The sequence below is a fragment of the Ursus americanus genome, chromosome 11 (genome assembly GCF_024610735.1).
Source record: "Ursus americanus isolate L20-20 chromosome 11, mUrsAme1.1.p, whole genome shotgun sequence".
NCBI classification, from domain to species: Eukaryota; Metazoa; Chordata; class Mammalia; order Carnivora; family Ursidae; genus Ursus; species Ursus americanus.
Window position 1 is genome coordinate 68,897,390 of NC_142137.1, and position 21,743 is coordinate 68,919,132.

At 39.6% G+C, this 21,743-nt stretch overlaps 1 protein-coding gene across 5 annotated transcripts in view; it reads left to right on the forward strand.

The window, feature by feature from the left end:
• The first annotated feature begins 2,240 nt into the window (after window positions 1–2,240).
• Window positions 2,241–21,743, forward strand: part of MAP3K4 (mitogen-activated protein kinase kinase kinase 4) — a 110,037-nt gene continuing 90,534 nt past the window's right edge. For 3 of the 5 annotated variants that reach the window (XM_087865636.1, XM_087865635.1, XM_087865637.1), the window contains exon 1: window positions 2,243–2,561. In XM_087865636.1, coding sequence (XP_087721762.1) covers window positions 2,416–2,561 — 146 coding nt within the window. In that variant the 5' untranslated portion in view covers window positions 2,243–2,415. Of the gene's footprint in view, window positions 2,562–21,743 lie in introns of all 5 variants that reach the window. The other 2 variants (XM_045805477.2, XM_045805476.2) reach the window with 2 other exon arrangements.

Below are 21,743 nucleotides of genomic sequence, written 5' to 3' on the forward strand. Positions count from 1 at the left end.
CAGGATCAACTATGGAGCTTTGGAAGAACCCAGGAGGTTTCTTTATGGACTTTATTCTGACAGCAGTGAGACGTCAATAAAATGAATTAGGTAAGAGGGTGACATGTTTGGATTGAGATTCGGAAAGATTAGTGTGATTGCCGGGTGAGGACAGATTGGGTTGGGAGATGAGTGCAGGAGCAGGGGCGGGGAGGCCTGGAGGCTTGCAGTGATCTCGGTTTGACATGATGGGGAGGTCTGAACTAGTGAAGGGAGACGAGTATGTGGATTCCACAGGGGAGGTAGAATTTGACGGGATTTGCGACCTACTAGTCAGAGGGCTGAGGGAGTCGTTCAGAACCCTGACTGAGCAGGAGAACACAGGCAACGGCAGGTCTGAGATGGATGTGGGTAAGAAGCACATCAATTCAGATCTTGGAATCTGAAATAGTGAATTGCTGAAATGAGGTGGCACAGAATAGGAGAACACCAGTAACAAAAACAGGTGGATGCCTACCACCAAATTACCTTTAGCAAAGAAAAACTTCACTGCACTTAAACTGAATATTCAGTACTAGTTAAGCTGGGTTTCTACACGTGATGCCTTCCACGACTTGTCAAATGAAAATTTGTTTAGCTCACGCTAAAATAGGCAGCATCCTCGAGTGGAAATTAAAACAACATCTCTCAAATGTTGGTCTGTATATCAAATATAGATTTACGAGCTTGGAGGCCTGAAGATAGACCACAAGCTTAGACAGCCCTCAGGAATTATTTGTGAAACATGACTTATCCAAAATATTAAAATACTTAGATATGAATTAATGAGGATAAAGTTAACTGATTTGGTCATACAAGTATTTCAAAAGAAAATTTGAAATTCAGTAAGAAAGAATGGTTATATAACCAAATCATTTAACCATCCTGACCAATCTTGGTAAAACACTATTTCCCTGTCCAACTCCCTTCCCAGCTGAGGTCTGCATGGCAGTTATCACTGGCTGATATGCTGTGTATTTACTTGTTTGTTTGTTTTTCTTTTGTTTTCTTTCTTTTCCCCTTGATTAACTAGGATGTTAGCTCTACCAGGAAGAGATTTAGTCTGCTTTGCTCACTGCTATATCCTCAGCATCTAGTACAGTTCCTGGCACATACATGCATTTGATAAATATTTGTGGAATGAATGTTGTTGAATAAAGAAAATGAATGTCAGTACAGACTATCATGAGAAAATAGACTGAAGCCGAAGTATCTGTAAGGTACTTTGACGGCAATATAGCTAATTTCACAACTGGCCTTTAAAAATTTCCATATTTGAAATTTTCTGTCTTGACCTGTTTTCTTCCCAACATTTATTCAAAAAGTGTTATTTTACATATTCAAGCTCCACCGAATTAAGTTTTAAAAACCAGCACATTCTAATGATGAGGAATACACTTAATTTTAAATGATGCTATTTTTGAATTAACTCTGGATTGACTCTGTGGGAAATTCTGTAAATAGGTTCAACTTAAAACTGTGAAGCCTCAAGTCCTCTCTAAGGGCACAGGATGAACTGGAATTTCAACAGTATTGCTGTAACTCTGAAACAAATCTTTAAAACTCTTTCGTCCTGCTAGCAGCACTCCCGCCGAGTTTCTGGAAGATCAAAACCTCTTTGTGATACTGAGGTTGGGTTAGATCAGTGTTCTTTCCTGCCCTGTTGATAGGAGGGTAGCTTTAATGTTCTGCGTTTCCGGAGACTTTGTTTAGTCTCAGAAATCCGAGTTTCACGTGTCTGTCGAAGACTGCACTTTCATCAGTGCACCCCACCGCCCCGGACTCTGGATCCCCAGAGCCCCCACGCCCACGTGTGGGTAGCGAGAGTCTGCGTTGCATCCAATCCTATTTCTGAGGATGGCATCACCTTTGGCGGTGATCCATTTGCTAAAGCTCACGGCCCACTTCAAAGTCTGATCGCCGCCTAACCCAGGCCGCGCGGCCCCTCCCGGGGTCCTCCGCGCACGCCCACCGCAGGCCGCCCGGGAGCACGGGCGCGCACAGCCCAGCGCACACGCCCCGAGAGCGAAAACAGGCGACCGCGGCAAAGCCGCGGTCCCCGGGGCAAGTGGCTCCGACGTGCCTCCCGGGCCGCCGCCTAGGTCGCCCACGCCGCCGCCCCCCGGGGCCGTTCCCCGCGCCCCTCCCTTCGTCGGCTCCGCGCCCGTCCGCTGCCGCGCCCGCAGCCGCCGCCGCCCTAGGAGGCTTGTCCCTCGCCGCCCGCCGTAGCCCGGCTCTGGCCGGTCGCCGTTTCCAAGATGGCCGCGGCGCGAGCGGCTCCTGCGGCGGGCTAGAGGCGGAGGCGGAGCCGAGTCACTCCCGCACTTCGGGGCTCCGATCCCCCGCGCCAGGCTGCAGCTTACTGCCCGCCGCGGCCATGCGAGGCCCCGTGCACGGATGAGAGAAGCCGCCGCCGCCGCCGAGCTGGTTCCCCCGCCCGCCTTCGCCGTCACCCCCGCCGCCGCCATGGAGGAGCCGCCGCCGCCGCCGCCGGGACCCGAGCCTGAGCCCGAGCCCGAGCCCGAGCGCTGCCGGGTGGCGAGGTGAGTGGGGCTGCCGCAGCGGCCCGGCGCAAAAAGCGGGTCCTGTCCTAGCCCGAGCTTGGTCGGAGGCCGAGGGGGCGTGGGGGTCTGCGCTTCCCGCCAGGTGGTGAGGGCTGCATCCAGGCTCCCGGGCCGGGCCAGAGGGGCGGGGTGCAACTCTGGGACCGAGGGCGCCGCGGCCGAATCTGCCGAGGGACCCCTGCCCGGGCACTGCGGGTCCGCCCGAGCGCTCAGCCTGCCGTCCCTCCCTGCAGCTTCACTGCCCTCCCGAACGCGGTGGGGCCGGGAGCGTTGTGGAGCTCCCCTGGTCCTGCGGGAACTGTGACCTCCCCGTCGCGAGCTTCAGACCAGGGGCCGCGCTGAAATTGCTTGCATCGTTGCTAAACGAAAATGCTACCTCTCCTCTGCCCCAATTCGAGTAAAGAAATAGACGCTCTTGAAGCAGACATGCTCTGGTGGTTTCCCTGCGTTCTCCGCCTGCCCTCCTTGTGCACCCCCTTTCCTTTGCCTGCCTTCTCTCCCGTGAGAAACTCCACTTAGTCTCTGCAAACAGACAGGTTGGTTTCTCTTTCTGAGGGTCGTTTACCGCTTTTAGCAGTAGCGTTGTGCAGATTGTTGCTCACACGTGCACATAAAGTAAAGGATTGATTTCTCTAAAACTTTGCTACCGCCTGAAGCTCTAAGATGGAACTTTGGTACCCAGAGCATTTGTTGCGTTCTGTCCCTTAGAGACTCTATTAATCAGTTTTATGTCATTTTTTTTTTCTGATTGGGAAATCAGAGTCACCATAACTAAGAATTTACCTCTTCTTATGTGCCTATGTTTGTATGTTCAAATGTCCTCTTCCCCCGTCCTTTGCATCCCAGAGTAAACTTGCAAACTGCTGCCCCCTGTCCCTTATAATGAAAATACTTGCAGAGTTCCTCTTGAATCTTACCGTCTTGCTCTGTACTTCCAGGAATAAGGCAAATAAGAGTCCTCTTTATTTTTCCTGCTTAAAAAAATTTAAAACAAATTCTGTAGCTGTAGTTAGAACTGAACACAGGAACCATATCCTTGCTTGCAGACCCAGTCAGTTCAAACAGGTTTGTTTTATTTTTATAAGCTGTGAAAAACGTCATTCTTCATTTTCCTAAATTCTGAGATACTTCTGTGAACTTTTAAGGAACAACTCCTCTAAATAATATTACATGGTGTAATGAGAATTCATTTTGTTCCTTTTGAATACATCTAGCATTTTAAAGTTTTGTCAGGTAGCTTATTGTATAAATTTGTTAGTAGATTATCTTTGAGCATTTTGACTTGTTTAAGTATTTCTGTAAAGGATAATAATAGTGAACACTTATTAACCGCTTAAAATGTGCCATTTTCTTTGCTTCCTTAATTTGTATAACTACCCTATGAGGTAGGTCCTTTTATGTCTCTTTTATGAATGAGTATAAACTGAGGCACAAAGGTTGGGTGTTTTGTCTAAGTTTTCACACCAGGTCGAGCTCAAGTCTGGCTGCACATTGCGCTCCCTTAACTACCTTGAAGAAGAGGTGTGATTTTATTACCCAAATGGGTAGGTCAGAGGTTATAAATCTGTATAACGGTACTTTGGGAAAAAAATAGATGTGAACTTTCTTAGGTAAAAGTAAAAAGGGCAGAGAGAAGTGGTAATGTGCCGAAAAATCACTTTCTCCAACAGTAAAAAGAAACCTTGATTTTTTTCAGTCAGGTTTTTGTCTGTCTTTGTTAAAAATAGGTCAGGATAAATGGGCTTCATCCAACTTTAAGGGAACAGCAGTGTGCAGAACAAGAAGATCTTAGAAATATTTTTCTTAGCAACATTACAGTTAATTTTACAATAGCAAATCTGTAAAACAGATTACTTGACAAAGCTGTGATTTTGTCTTTTATACACACCCTCATTGTCACCACCACTTCTTCAATCCACAGAGCTGACCTCTGACATACTTACTATAGATCATTAGTAAAAGGTGCTTTAGGGGTTCTGCAACTGTTTATTTGGATTTCTTTTATTTGTGTTTAACTATTTTAAAGAAGCTCAGTGTGCATGTTCAAAATGATAGATGCCATGTTTTAACAGTGGAGACCAATAATGTGGTGATTTATGCTACCAGGTTAACTGGTTTTGGGACAGACAGAATAAACTCTTTCTGCCGTCTTTGTTCATGTGCTTTATGTTAACGTGTCATTGATTAAGAAGGCTGCTTTAATGCCTAGGTCTTTTGTAGAATGCAGGTCTACACATGTTGGCCAGTGTACCACTGTGGCAGGTGCCAGCCCAGCACATCTGCTTGGTGCATGCTGACGTGAGAGTTATGCAATCACCAAGGAACACAAAACAGGTCGAGAGGTGATAGTACTCTATTATAGTTTTACTGCTTGTTGTCAGTCGTGGATACTTCTTGTCCTTATTTTTGATAAAGAATCATAAGGGTAGCAGTTGTTAGTGATTTAACTTAGAAGTAAACATTTCTTATAATTTCTTTTTCAGACTTCTGGGTCATTTGTAGGAGGATCCTGAGATTACAAGGAGAGTTATTAAAACTAATTTGGAACAATTTACTTCTGTGATTTCTTGAATCTGCACTTAAAAAAACAGAACTTGGATATTAAGGCTGATAAAAGACTGCTCCTATCTGTAACTTTTCATTTAAAATTTTTATGTTAAAATAGCTTCATTGTTCTCACTTACCTTGATAAGTACATGTTACATGTACATAAAAATACCTTTTTTTAAACCAAGGTACGTTTATTTACTATTTATATAATATGGTTCTTGTAAGTTCATTTGAAAAAAGATAGGTTTCACTAGGAAAAGAGTACTTGAATATTCTGTCACTCCTAGATAATTTGATCTCTTTCTCAACTTGAATGTCCCCTTTGAGCCTACATGTTTCTGTCTTGACATTGGATGTCACCTATTCTCCCTAAGGAAATCCACCTTCTGGTGCAGCTGCAGACTGCCTGGGCAGCATCAGGCATGGGCGTGGCCTGAGACCATTACAACACGAGATCCCATTGGCGGGGCGGCTTAGTGCAGAGAAGCCCTGACCATGCAGCGGCAGTAACAAAGGGCTCCAGTGATGGCAGAAGCTTTCTCATGTTCTGAAATGGGGACAACTTGTCTCTCAAGAAGGACTTTGTGGTTCCCTTTAATTGTCATATTATTAGAAGTTGCTTCTACTTCCTTCACATGTCTTCTCTTTGTGTCTTGTAAATCTTGTTCTGAGCTCTCCCTGAAATACGGGGATATGAGGTCTTGACTGCTTACTGGATACATTTGCTTTAATAACTTCCTGTTACTTAGTAATTCCTCATTCCTCAATGATTATCTTTTTACTCATAGCATTCTATTGTCTCAGCCTTCTTCTTTGACTGGGTGGTATGTATTCTTTTTAAAGACACTTGCATGTTGCCAATCAGTAGGCCATTGGAAATAGTTTCTTTAAAGGAAAATAGAAGACATGTCAGAAAAGGAGTTTGGGCGATGACTGCTGTGGGTCTTTTTGAGCTGACATTCCCTTGACAGGATAAGATAAGCAAGGTCCAGGTGCTGTGCTTTACCTCTTCCTCAACTTTGTCTATACCTGGTAGGTGGGCCAGTGTATTCTTTTGCCTATAGAAAGCCAGAGTATAATTAAGAAATTGATTGGCGAACATAACATCAGCAAGGAAAATTAGTTGAATGATTTTAGCGACTAATGTTAACAGACCAGGAAGGTTGGCTTGCATCCCTATCTGATGTACCCCCTTCTTCTAGTATGAGAGGCGTGTGACGAAGTCTTAGGCTTTCATTTCCTTAGACTTGAGAGGCTGCTTCCCCCCCACCCTTGTCACTAACTTCCCTTCATTAGTTGGGTTATAGTGTGTTTATAATCTTCAGTCTTACTTTAATTAGGTTATGACAGACCTTGCTCTTCTGGCTATACTTTGAGGTATATTGTATCCTTGTCCCTTAAAGACATTTGTTAAACCCTCAGTGCTAGATTTTTACTAGTGGTAAGTCCCAGAAGGTCACCTAACTGTCTCCACCCACCCCATAATCCACCCTCCTGCCGCCACCCCCCCCCAAAGAATCCTGTGGCATAGTTTCTGAGAAAGGTGTGGCAGAGATGTCAGTGGTTGGTGCTTTCATAAAATGCTTTTTGACTCTTGTGAGTATTATGTTCAAAAAAAGATCATGATGGTATGTGGTTTTTCTGGATTTAAATAATTAAATTGAAAAAATTTAGAACCACAGTAGAATTCTTTGCAGCTATTAAAAAACCATGTTTTTAAGGGCTATTCAGTGACATGGAAAAACGCTCACGACAGAAGTCCTTCTAGAAAAGTCTTTATAGGTAAGTGGGACCTGAGTATCTAGTTTTTAAAAGATTGTCAAGTAGTTCTGATGTCTGCATGCTCACCACTGTGTTCGATGAGAGCAGATTATAAAACAGTATTTGCAGAACATGGTAGCTAAAACTTGAGATGACTGCTCAGGTGGTATGTATTTCTCCACCAGTTATGTCTTCCCTTCGTCCTCGCTCTCCCCCACTGTCGTCTCTTTCTCTGTCAGCTCTAGCCCCCTGGTTCAGGTTGGACATGTACTGTTCTTACATGTTCCTGTCTGTAGGGATGGACACTTGACCCAAGCCAGGCCATTAGGATTCTTTACTGGGATTTTTAGAATTGGAGCTGGAGGAGAGCAATGCTCTTTTTAATAACCAAAATATATATAATGTGGGAGTTCGGAGCCTGGAGCTAGCTCCCTGAAGCTGTAGTCAGGCTCATGGAGAAGTAGTTTGGTCTCAGACAGTAACATTAACCCCCAGAGAAAAGGCAGAGAGGCCAAAAGAGCTCTTTGGCCAATTTCTTTTTATGCTAGATTCACCTCCATTTTTTTCTTGATTCGATATGTGAGTTAATAGATTCTCTATTTTTGCTTAAACTCTGAATAATTTGAGTTGGGCTTCTTAATCCCAGCTAATGCTCAGTATGATCCCATTTTTAAAAAGTGTATATGCGCATAGAAAAAGGATTGAAAGGGTATGTACCAACTGTTTCCTACAATTTTTTTTATAGTTAACGTATTACATGTTATTTTATAATCAAAAGCTAATTATGGAGCCCAAATTCTTACCCAGTATTTTATACTTTCAAGTGTCCTTTGAATTGTTACTAAAATTGAAACTGATGAGATTCTACATTTTATATAAAGAGAATATGCTTTCCAAATTTTAAATTAAATTATCTTAATTACGTTTTCTTTTTTCAAAGGTGTTTTTAGTCTCTGTGAACTGACTGAGCCGACTACATCGAGATGCTTTGCTTTAATTATTTAGTTCATCCTGGGTAACAGAATTTGTAGATTAGAAATAGCATCAGCAGTGACAAACAAAGGGCTTGCTTGATGATAGTCTCTCATATTTGTAGTAGTACCATTTAGAATCTATGACTGTATCTTCATCATGTATGTTATGTTAAAATGCTTTCCCCTTTTTAAGAGGCAAATGCAAAACCACTGTATTTTAAAAGGAACATTATTCCTTTGGAAAGTAGGTGTGGTAGGGACATTCTTCTGTTTCCCACAGACCTCAGACTCATGTAATGGAGTGCAGTTTGCCTTTGGATATTTATTCACTAACAGCATGGGCAAAATGAGAATTTGTTTTTTACCTGTAAGAACATTCGTTTGTCATATTTTGCAGACATCCGTAGAAGTATTCGTCTCATCGATCATGTGGATGCCAAATGTTTATGAAGTAGCAGGGAAAGCTATTAAGAATAGATTAGGCATTCTATCAAAAGCATTTCATAAGTGGATTTCATTTCAGCATAATTTCAGAAGAAATAAACCTTCTGTGGAGAAAAGTGGATACTAAGCTTTAAAGCTGATCAGATTTGATGTTTTCAGTGAAAGCCTTTTGTGCATGTGAGCAGGCCATTTGAGGATACTGCTGAACTGTAGAATGTTCTGAATAGGACTTATTAGAGGATAGCTAGTTTAGAGATGTAAAATTAATAGAAATTGTCAACCTTTTTACTCTGTCAGTGGGAATATTTTGGAAGAAAATTTAATACATGCATTATTTTTATTGTACCATTAAAAATCCTAAAGTCTTTTTTATGTAGGAACACAAAAAGGTAGATGAAACTTGGGTTTCTATAGTTCTTATTCAAATAAGGAGTTAAGTACTTACAGTGCAAGTCTTATGGATGGTAGGATTGTTAATATTTATTTAGTCCAACCTCTCAGCCATTGCTTATAGAATTGCAAGAATTGGAGCTGGAAGGGAATTTGGAGCCCTGCTCTGTATTTTAGAGATGAGTAAAGCAAGCTGGAGAGGGTGCTGCTTTCCCAAGGTCACGGCTTAGGATCCAGGTTTCCAGGCTCTTGCTTCCCTTTCTTTCGTGTCACACTGTGCTCCCCTGGTTAGGGTCCAAAGCTAAAGGTGCTCTCCAGCCACCTGACTGCCTAGCCCAGCAGCAGCTCACGTGCACGAGACTAGTTACTCGGCAGCTGTGGAATACTGTATTTTCTGGATTAAGAAGACTTTATAGGATACAGCAGTGATGAAAGATACATTTTCAGGGGAAAAAAAAAAAAAGCAACCCCCCCCCCGAAAAATTCCCCCAAACTCATGTACATATCTTTTTTTTTTTAACCCATGAAAGTTTAAGTTCACAGAATAAAGAGAAACCAGTGCTGAAACCTTTTTGTTTATCTTGCTGTTCTTTTCTGTACTCAGTCTTTAGATTAAGCAGACAGTAAGATTTTAGTTTCTGTTCTGGGGTAGTGATATTGAACTCTGGCTGTGACTGTGACCTACAGTAAGAAATAAATGTTAAAACAGTATGTGTATGTTATATAAGCGAAATAAAAATTTATCAAATGTTTGACTTGTAATATATGATACACTCTGATAATTCTGTTCTGTCCTATTAAAAAAACTGTTCACCATGATCCATTAAATTGATTTTATTACCCACAAGTAGGTTGTGACCCTCACTTTGAAAAACATGGCTCTACCAAAACTAAAAACAGGTGCAAGTGAACTTTGTCCCTTGTCCCTTGAGATTGAGTCAGGAGAATGGCACAGTACTTATCCACTAAGGGATCATTTTGAGGAAGCTGGGCAAAGTTAGGATCTGAATATTTCTTCCTCACAAACAGCATTATTTCCCGAAGCAAGAATAAGAGTGTATTTTACCCTTGCTGCCCAGGGCCGTTCTCTTCATTGCTTATCCTTAAAACACAGGAACTGTAAAGGCGAGTTTAGAATTTAGGATTAATTTTAGAGTAAAATTGGGGTTGGAATATATGAATACCTTAGACAATTTATTTTTCTTTAAAACACTGATTTCTATTTAGATTTTTTAAAATAGAGTGAGTCCTAAGGGAGGGGAAATACCCCCATTTTCCCCTGCTGTGTGTGTGTGTGTACAGAGCAATTTCAGTGCATTGACGTCTATTTTTAAGAGACGAGGACCTGGAGAGTTGTCTTTTGCCTTGCCTTCTTTACCTGTTAATTAATTGTTCCTCCTGTGCTAGGTCTTCTCTTAAGCATTCCTTAACTTCAGTCAACCTTTCCTTGACCTCGTCCTCCTCTCCCTGGGATTAAAGGAGGTCCTTTTGTTATAAGTCTGCATGGCCCTTGTACTTTGCCACCCCAGTGTGCCACGGTTTGTAATGATATATTTTTGTGTGCTTGTTTAATGTGCCTTGCCTTAGACGTTAAACTCCATGCGGACACGGACATTGTTTTGCTTATTTTTATATCCCAGTTCCTGGTACTGCATCTAATGGTTAGTAGGCTCTCAACTGATGATACCTGTTGGATGTTGGAGGCGGTGACTATATTGGTTAGAGCATGGATTTGGTATTACATTGATGGGCTTTGAATCTTACCTTTGGTTGTTAGCTGTATGCTTTTGGATGTTATATAGCCTCTCTCAGATGCAGTTCCTCATTTGAGAAATATAATAATAGTAGCACCTACTTTCTAGGTTGTTAAGATTCAGTGAAATAATGGTACTTTTATATAAAGTACTCAGTCCAAACTAGTTATCATGGTTGTAGCTCTCTTTTCTTCCTCCCTTTTTGGTTTAAAATGAAAAAAGGGGAAGCCCATTGTAATTAATTTTCTTAAAAAGCCATCACATATGTGTTCTCCACATATGTGAGACTAGCTACTTTTGAAAATAGCTGCATTATTCCAGAAACATTTGTTTTTTTCTATGTCTGCAGAAGTCATAGAAGGAAAAAAAAGGATTCAGGGACCTAAGTTTTCCGGATTCTTTCTTTTGCTTCAATTACTTGATTTATTTTGCACATTATTCCTAAAGGTGTTTGGAATTCTGACTTGGCAGGTCATAAACCATGCTCCTAGAATCAGAAGTGTCACACTACCAATGGAGTGACTTGTTAGGTTAGTCGGCACAGCCCAGTCTTTTTCTTTGGGAGTTCTTTGTAGTTGTTTATTTAACTTGACATGTCTTTATAACTTTGGTCAATACTGTTCATTTTTTAAAATGTTGCATGCTATATTTAAGAGTAATATTTTTCAGATTGATCTAGCTGCTGCCTCAGAAAAGCAAATAAAATTTGATCAATAGAGCCAACTTAATCATCTAGAAATCGCTCAGATTATAAAAGCAATACATGTCTACTATAGATAAATCTGAAAAAGAAGAAAATAACTAACCATAATCTTAAATATAGTTACCATTAACATTTTGGCATATTTATATCCCGGGTTTATCTATGTTTGTGATGTGTGTGCGTGCATATGTATATTCATATATATTTATATGCACGCACACACACATATGCACACACACATGTATATATATATGTGTATATATACATTTTTTTATCTATACAGTTTATCTTCAAAAGCTACCGTATCATAAGCACCTTTCTATGGTGTGAACATAAATTAGTGACAAACAGTATTCCTCTTAATATATATACCATAATTGAACTAATTGTTCTTGAATTCTTTTAAAATACACATTTCCCCTCCTTATTAATGACTCGATAAAAATCTTTACGTAAACTTTTCAGTCTTTTAGATTATTTCTTTAATATAGATTACTAGGTCATAAGATATTTCGAGTTTTAAGACTGTTGATACGTTGTGACATCTCTTTTTAGAAGGTACTAAGTTGTTTTACCCATACTAATGTGAAAGACGAAAATGCACTGGATAATCTCAGTTATAAAAGCACAGTCTACTAAATTGTTATGAGTTACAGATAGGTGAAGAGAAAAGAGAAAGAGATTCCTTATATATTCAGAAAATAAAACATGAGTACAGCAGCAGTATTCCAAACAAAACCCACAGTCATCCTTCATCAGAGCATTTGGTCCTAGGCAATTCTGGTTCTGTTCGATGTTCAGTTAGCAGTTTTATGAATCCTCCTTCTTGACTAGGGTTTGAGAAATCCTGACTCAGCCCACTGGTATAGTCTCTGAGTTGTTTGAACATGCTAGCCGAAGCCTATACCCAAAAGTACCTGGCATCGTCCTTTTCCCCAGGCTTTGGGACAGCCTGTCTCTGTTGAAGATGGGCACACTAGCCTAGGGATGATCGCAAGTGTGCTTTCAGGAAAACAGCAGAGTAAAACAAAAGCCTACCTGTAGGTGATGGAAAATGTGAAGTGACTCTGGTTAATTTACTACTGCTAATTTTCAAAAGTGTAAGATCCAGTAGGGATTCATGATAAGATTAAGGCATTTGATAAAATTTGGGTGTTTTTGTGACATGCAAAACAAGATAAAAGTCAGTCCAAAAATCTTTAAACAAAATATTTATAAACATAATAATTAACTGTCAAGAAAGAGTGCATATTGGGGCGCCTGGGTGGCTCAGTCCATAAGTGTCTGCCTTCCGCTCAGGTCATGATCCCAGGGTCCTGGGATCAATTGTCCCATCGGGCTCCCTGCTCAGCAGGAAGCCTGCTTCTACCTCTCCCACTCCCCCTGGTGGTGTTCACTCTCTCTCTGTGTCTCTCTCTCTGTCCAATAAATAAATAAAATCTTAAAAAAAAGAGTGGATATTGTGTCTAATTTATGAAAATGGAGAACACATAACCTTTATAGAGAAAAAAGGTCTTCAGATATAACATACAATAGTCTTGATATAATATGCCAACAATATACCAGACACATAGTTAGAATATACCAAGAATATATCAAGAATATCAAGTAAAGAGATAGTCTGTAAATCTGGAATAGGTCTTAAACATTTGTGTATGTATAAAACTCCATAGGCAAGTGATACCAACTTCCATTTGAGAAACACTGGCCTAGAAGATCCTAGATTCAAATTAAAGCAGTTGTGACTAAGTGAACAATAGAGAAAACATAACTGACTTAGTCCGGAGAATGTGGCTGTTGTTTAATATCCAGCAGGGTAGCCCTAGCACCCTGATAAACAGAAATGTGTCATGGACAGTTCTATAGGAACTTCTCATACAGCAAACCATTTTTGAAATATGTATGACATGTCAACCAAGACAAATTAAACCTAAGCATCTTCTCTGATTTAGTAACTCATCAATAGTAACACATCAGATGAGTCTATTCTAGCCCCTCTCCTTTTACAAGATGAAAAAACAAATCCTTTGTGATTTTCCAAGGCCCCTGTGGCAAATCTCAAAGACAGTTTTAGGTGTAAACAAAATAACATTTAGGGTTTAATTTTGGGAAGACAAGTATCAAAAGTTGTCAGGAGTTTTGAACACTTTAGTTAAGATAGGATTATGGATTTCCAAGAAGTGATGCTTGAAATATATATTTGACCAAAGTGACAATAAAGATTTTAAAAGTAAACATAAGGGGCAGCATGGTTGTAAAGGACCTTTCCTGCACGCGAAACTTTAGCTTTCAGGCAATTCAGGCAGTGTGGGAACGTTCATTGATGGAGAATGACTCAAAGAGGAGAGAGAAAAGTTGTTTGATGAAACATGGAGCTCAAGGAGGAAGATAGAGGTGCGTCATATTTCCTTATGCAAGGGTGCGGTGGCCCTTCAGGTTAGCCATTTCTTGGAAAACAAAAGGGTGGGGGCTTCTTACTCTTTGCTCTCATCCAGGAGCACAGGGCTCAGCTGAGATTGAACAGTTATCACAAGTGATGTGTGTAAGTGCCCAGCCCACTGTTGTGTTTTGTTTATAACATTGAGTATTTTCATTTGCACTGAATAGTTAGAAGTAATTTATTTAATTGTGAGTATCTGGACATAATTTTTATAGGCTCTGAAAAATGCTAAAGAAAGTTTTTTCTCTTTTTAAAAAATTGCTTTGGTTCATATTTGTTTTGGTGCTTCTGCTCTTGAATAGACTTCATTTTTAGTTGCGTAATGTTTATTTAACTTCTTGAGATGAACTTTTAAAGAGTAGTATTTCATCAAATACAGGATGCCCTTGATTGTAAGATGCACTATAATTTTATATATCATGGAGGAAAAAATACTGCAATTGAACTATGACACAGTGCATTTTATATCTGTTGTAGGAAGCAGTGTAATATCAGAGATGTTAAAATGTGGATGAATGTATGTTTTAAAGTCAGTGAAATATGAGGAGGTCTCGACTCCTGCAGTTTTTTAAAAAAAGGTATTTATTTATTTATAAGAGAGAGAGCTCAAGTGGGGGCGGACAGGAGGAGAGAACCTCAAGCCGACTCTGCACTGAGTGCCAAGCCTGACGGGCTGGATCCCACGACCTGGAGATCATCGAAATCCAGAGTCGGTTGCTTCACCAACTGAGCCACCCAGGCACCCGACTCCTGCTATTTTTAAACTTAATGTGATATATATGGTAGTATATATACAGAAGAAGCTGGCTTCTACGAGATCCTGATAAATTCACGAAGAATAAAAAGAAAGTGGGATGTAGTGGTTTTTATTACGTAAAAGTTGGCACAATCTCTGTCTCCCAGTAGGAACCTTTGTTGTGTAGCAAGCTCTGTGCTGACTCCCATTGAATGTTTTCTGATGTTTCTATTCCAGGAAGCTGTTTGTGATCTTAATTAATTTAACCAGTCCTTTGTTGGACTTTTAGGGTGTTTCCATTTCTTTTGCTCTTATAAACAACTGTGTAAGAATGTTCATTCCTTTTAGCTTAATCTTTATGTATATCCAGGATGTTTCATTAGGATAAAATTCTGAAAATGTGATTGCTATGAGAGAGTATGCATAGATATATATTTAGTTCTAGTTTGCTATCCTTTAAGTACAGAATTTTACACAGTGAATTCATTATAATGGAGGCAACTGTAGAGGCTTTTGCAGAACTTGATAATATAACGATGGAGGAGAGGAGTTGATCAATTAGGTAAGACCTAGTAAGTGCCTCAGGTTGTTTTGTTTTAAATTTTTGTGTAATATTTCTTGTATAATGTCACACAGATATTTGTGTGTATATGCAATGTATAGCCTGATAGATTGTCCGGAAGTGAAGGTGCCCTAATAGAGCTCACCTGTGTGGGGAAGCAGACCAGGAGTGGCATCCTGGAAATCCTCTCTTGCCCCCACGCAGCCACTTTTCTCTGTCTTCTCATTACCTGACTCCTACTCATATGTTATAGCTTTCATGCAGTATGATGTTGGTGAGATTCATCTGTGTTGTTTGTTTTGGGCAGTAGTGGTTCTTTTATTCTTGTCGTAAGATGTTCCGTGTGGATGTATCACAGTGTATTCATTCAGTGTTTTTTTTAAATATAGTACCCATTTTTAAGTGTACAGTTCAATAGTGTTTTAAGTACATTCGCTCAACTCACCCTGTTGTGCATCAGGTCTCTAGAACTCTTCATCTTGTAAAAGTGAGACTGTGTGCTCATAAAGTAACTACTCCCCATCCCCCCTCCTTCCAGCCCCTGGTGAGCCCCATGCTACTTTGTAGTCTCTTTGTCTATTCTAGGCACCTCATGTAAGTGGAATCATACAGTATTTGTCTTTTCGTGACTGGTTTATTTTACTTAGCGGAATGTCCTCAAGCTTCATCTCTGCTGTGGCACGGCAGAATTTCCTTTTTAAGGCCAAATAATATTCCATTGTATGTGTATACCACATTTTGTTTATCCATTCATCTGTCCATGAACACTTGGGTTGCTTCCATCTTTCGAAGTTTGTATAATTTTAGAGATCTTTGATTTATATTGCCAAATGCTCTTCAGGAAATTTGTGTTAATTTTCACCAGGAACCATGTGAGTTTTTTCTTGCCATTACAATGATAATTTTTAAGTCTTTGGTTACTTGTGAGGTTGAACACTTTTTTTTTTTTTTTAAGATTTCATGTATTTATTTTAGAAAGAGTGAATGAGCATGAGTGGGCGGAGGGGGTAAAAGGGGAGGGAGAAGGACAAGCAGACTCTTTGCTCAGTGCAGAGCCTGATGCGGGGCTTGAACCCACGACCCTGAGATCATGACCTGAGCAGAAACCAAGAGTGGGATGCTTAACAGAGCCACCCAGGCACCCCTGAACTGTCTTATATCAATTGGTTACTTATATTCCTGTTGTGTTTTAAAAAATTGTTTATCTTTCTTCTTGACTGTGAATTACTTGAGGGTAGTAGCTATCATCTTAGACCTTCTTTTTATTCCTGAAGTGCCTAGTACTATGTCTTCTGCATGAGATGCCCAGGATGTGTTTGGTAGATGAATGAATACATTTGTATGTGGATGTATTGGGACCTCATAAGACTGTATCCTTATAGTACTTTTTGGTTTGTTATGACCCGTTTTAAAAACATTTCTTAAAGTAGTTGCATAGTAACAGTTTCAAGTAGTATTTAATAACTAGACTCAAGTAACATTTGATTAGAAATTATCTTTATTTTAGGCTTTTTTTTTTTACACGTTTCTTAGGTTAAACCAATATATATTTTTTTCCTTAAATAGGCAGTAAAAAGTTCACTTTAATTTTTTTTTTAAGAGAGAAAGAGAGAGGGGCAGATGGGGAGGGAGAGAGAATCTCAAGCAAGCTCCATGCCCCCCACGGAGCCCAAGGAGGGGCTCAATTTCATGACCTGGAGTTCATGATCTGAGCTGAAATCAAGAGTTGGACTGCTTAACCGACTGAGCCACCCAAGTACCCCTAAAAAGTTCACTTCAAAAAAAAGTCATTTTGATCCATTAAATTTCTTTTTCCTACTTAGTCCATAGTCCATCTAAGTTAATTGTGTAATTGCCTACCCCTTTATTTTCTTTTAAGTAGAGTAGATAAGCTTGAGAATACTATTGAGCCTAGGTTTAGGATTGTATCACTAACCACTTTGCTGTATTCACTGTCATTAACCCTTGTTAAGTACTCAACCACTAACAGTTTAATTATTTGGAAAGATTAAGAAAGAATGTGTCTGATAGGAAGCATTTTATGCAACTTTGAACTCTTTGCTCTGGAACTTTTAAATTATATGCATTGAAGGCTGTGAGGTTGTTCTTCAGTTGGCCTTTGATTATGCTTTTTTGTGCCTCTTATTACTTGTGTGTTTGGAGCTGGTGATCATCAGAGGATCCTAAAGCAGCCTCCAGAGTGAGAACTCTAACACTGGTGCTTTTGCTTAGACACTTCCTAGGTGTGTGATTCTAGGCGTGGCTGCAGGGAGTGGGTAAATGAGAAGAACCCCAAGGAGAAGGATGAGAGCTTGGCAGCGAGAGACAGAGATGCAAAGAAGGGAGGTGAGGTGGGTAGAAACATGCTTCCTGACTCACAGTAGCAGTCCTTGGCCTGACAGACTTAGAGAAGGAAAATCTTATGAAGAATTATAAAGTAAAGTGCTTTTAAGGAAAGTTTCTTTGGCAGCATACCTCAAATAAACTCCTTTAATGAGAGGTTCCCAGACAGGTGCGCAAGTTATCAGCCTGCAGTGAATTGATAAAATGACAGGGTAGTGATTTTTTTCTGTAAAATTAAACTCATTTTCCGGGGCTAAATTTTATGTTTTGGAGATGATGGCAGCAATAGATTTTATGTATTTTCCATATCTTTCCTTGGCAAAGCAAAACGATGGCAGCCCGTCATTGGTTGCCTTTCAACACCCCTTCCACTGTCCCCAGTCACACACTTAATTTTGGAAATCATGTCTTAAACTAAAATAATGTAGAAATTGTTTGATTACACTCACGTATCTAATGAAGTAGGATGTCAGAAGTAAATTGGGGAAGTACTTCCGAAAGCATCAGAAACATTTGCCATGAAGTTCGACTTCAGAGCTGACTTTTTACTTTGTAAAAGAAGCACTTGGCTCTTTGAATATCCAGGTGTTATTTAGCAGAAAACCAAAAGGAGTATGTATGTATTGAGGAACGCTTACTAAAAAGGGAGCCTCGGTAGCTTGAGTCTGTGAATGAAATTTAAAAACTCCACCTTAACTGTAGTGACTAGTAGTCAGTAGTACTGTGTGGGTTCATCCATCTTAACCATCCCATCTTGTACCGTATTTTCATTTCCCTTGAGACTGGCTCATAACTGAAGTACCTACCAGGTGTCAGGCAGGCGTAGGCCAGGCCATGGGACTGCAGTGGTGGATAAAATTAAGACATGACTTGGTTTAGTGACCAGGCCCTCTAGGGCCTTCATTAGGCCCAGAAAGTTTTGAGTTGGAGATATCCCTACCTGCAGATTTAGCTAGAATTAGGGAGACCACAAGTTTCAGTTAAATCACATTTGTGGAGACCTTGCATCCCCACACAAATTTGCCATTCATCATCAGTAGCCAAATTTCAGGCTTAAGCTGGAGGTTCGGGCCAAATAGACCTCCTGAACCCCTTGCCTCTTAGAATTTAGAATCTCCATTCACACTGACCATCCTCCCAGTTCCCGAATATTCTGTGTTCTTCCTCAGCTTCCTGTCTTTGCCTAGATTGGTTCCTGTGTGTCAGCTGCGAGTTCCCCTCTTTTCGATTAGAGTCATTTCAAAAGGCACCCATCTTGTTGATATACCCATATTCCCCAGGCAGGTAATCCTTTTATTACACATAAGCATAATGTAAAACATGCCTTGCCTTCAAGGAATTTATAATCTCGTTAAAGAGAACAGATAAGGTAATGGATATTTGATAATTCATAGTCTGGTGCAGAAATGGTAATAAATTTACGTCTGTCATCTACTTGTGTGCCATCATTCAAATGGTGTAACATGTTCTATATAACGATTACGACAAGATTGTAAAATAGATATGTGTTTTTCAGATGAGGAAAATGAGGCTTTAAGAGCCATACTAGTTCAGAATACCTGGATTCAGGCTTCATCCGTATTTGTTGTCCTTCAGAGTCTGTGGTTCTCTATTTTATGTATTACCTCCGTAGGCATAACTGTGAGAGGGCATGGGGAAGGTTCTCAACAGTAGTTCGTAATAGCAATAAGAGATTTCACAAGGATGATTAATTGCCAAGTAAATTATGCGGGAGTGGGAAGAGGGCTTTTTAGGCTGAGGTGGGCATGTTATGTTATCTGAATGTATTGTGAACATTTGCCATATCAGTAAAAATATTAAAATAGCATTTTTAAATGGCTCCATCATACTCCCTTTTGCGGTTATACCATAAACTATTTACATAATTACCAGTTTCTTCATGTTTTAGATAACACTGCAGTGAATCTCTTAGTACACAACTCTGCTCTTCTGGGTGCTCTTATAAAATTATTTTCTGAATGTAGAATTCAGGAGTTAGGACACTTTTAAGAGTTTCAATATGTGTTGTTAAACATTTGCTTCTGGAAAGATTGTACAAATGTACAGTGTACAATAGGCCACAAGTAGTGCTTACCATACTGTTCTCTTTGTAGCTTTGAGTATTACAAAAAATCTTTGCTAATTTGATAGGCCAGAAAAGGTTATCTTGTTTTAATTTGAGTGGCTGGTTGCTAGTGTAGGTGGAACTGTTTCCATGTTTTATTGCTATTTAAATTTATTTTGTGAATTATCTTTTTGCATTCTTTGCTTATTTTCTTTGGGTGTCTTAGTGTTTTTCATGCCAGATTTAATGAGCCATTTATAAATTAAGGACAATGTGTTTTTATCCATTTTATCTTTGAATATGGCTTAGTTTTTTTTTTTAATATAGAAGTTTTAGATATTCACATGGTTAAATCTTTTCATTTAAATTTTCTTCCATTTCTTAAAGCTAGAACGTCCAACATATGCAATTAAGGGAAAATAATTTCAGATCCATTTTCTGGAAAAATACCATAAAATATCATTTTCTGTAATATTTTATGGAAAAATACCACAGCTTACATATACTGTAGGCTGTAAAGGAGCTTATAATGTGAACTTTATGTGTTTTTGCATTATTATAAATCTTATTCCAGTAGTAGCTGTGCACATAGTAGGTTCTGAGTAATTATCTGTTGGTGGAATGAATAAGAGTGAATTCAATGAATTATCTCTGACATGACTTTAATAATTTTGCTGGTTCTTGGCACTTTTGCCCTTGGATTCTCTGTATGCTCTTATTTTCTGAGAATTAGTGAACTAATAAAGGACAAAGGAGTGCCCTTTCTTTTAGGCTTCTTAAATAAGATTTCTACTGCTTTTTGCCTCACTGGCACTACATCTTACATGCCTGGTAAGAGCTTTGTTCCTGGAAATGGTATTTGAGTGCGAGTTAGTGTAGAACCTGTCATAAAATCCCTGTTTCCCCTTGTTTTAGGGAGAAACGGGCTTGCCTTCCTTTCAGATCCTGCTAGTTTGCTAGTCCTGTTACATTTTTTTCCCCAGAATTTGAATAGGTGACTAAAATGAGTTAATTTGGTTATGTGGAGATCTGTACCGTACACTTTTCCAAATGTATTGCTATTCACAATTTCTTCAAGTAATGAACAGGTGAGTCAGCTCTTTCTGCCCATGGGTCCTGTCCCGGTGCTTTAATAAAACCACCTTAAAAAACAAACAAACAAACAAAAAAAAAAACAGGTGAGATAGCCTTTCTTTGTATTAAGGTGCTGGAAGGTTGTACTAACCTTAAAGTATATGTATTTGAATTCCCGACTATCAGAAGCATTGTATCTCTAAGTTACCAGAAAGTACTCTAACCAGGATTGGAATTTAAATGGAGCATAAGAGAACTATAGGAGTAGGGATCTTGCTTTTATTGTTTTTTTAAAAACCAGCTTTATGCACATCAGGAAGTCTCTGGTTCACATTCATGTGTCATCCCCCCCCCCCCCCCCCCCGCCGCCCAGCAAGAACCAAAAAAACCAACAGAAGAGATAAAGTAGCTTTATTAAGGTATAATTCAGATACCATAGAATTCACCCATTTGAAGTGTCCAGATCAGTTGGTTTAAATACATTCACAGTTTAATAAATCTGTGAATGTATATGTAACCACTACCACAGTGAATTTTAGAGCATTTGAATCACCTCAAAAAGAAACCCTATACCCTTTAGCTGTTGCCACCTTTAAATCCTCATGCCTCCTAATCCCAAGTAACCATTAATCTGCTTTCTGTCTCTGTATATTTGCCTGTTCTGAACATTTTATATAAATTGAATGATACAAGATGTGGTCTTTTGTGACTGACTGCTTTCATGTAGCGTCATGTTTTCAAGTTTCAACTGTGTTGTACCATGTAGCAGTCTTAATTCCTTTATATGGCTGAATAATATTCCTTTAATGGATGTACTACATTTTGTTTATCCATTCATCATTTGCTAGACTTTGAGTTGTTTCCACCTTTTGGCAATTATGAATAATGCTGCCATAGACACTTATGCACAAGTGTTTGTGTGGACACACGTTTTGGTTTTTCTTGGATATATACCTAGGATTGGAAATTCTCCATTGTATGTTTTTCAGTGTGACCGCACCATTTGACATTCCCACCAGCAGTGTATGAGAGTTCTGATTTCTTCACATGCTTGCCCACACTTGTAATTATCTACCTTGTTGGTTATAACCATCCTTACGGGTCTCAAGTGTTATCTTATAGTTTTGATTTGCATTTTCCTAATGGTGGTGAGCGTCTTTTCAGATGCTTGTTAGCCACTTACATATCTTCTTTGGAGAAGTGTCCATTAAGATCCTTTCTCCATTTTTAAATTAGGTTATCTGTCTTTTTTTATTTTTTAAAGTTTTTTTTTTTAATTTATTCATTTGAGACAGAGAGAGAGAGCGAGAGAGAGTGCGTGCATGAGCAGGGGAGAGGAGGAGAGTGAGAAGCAGACTCCCTGCT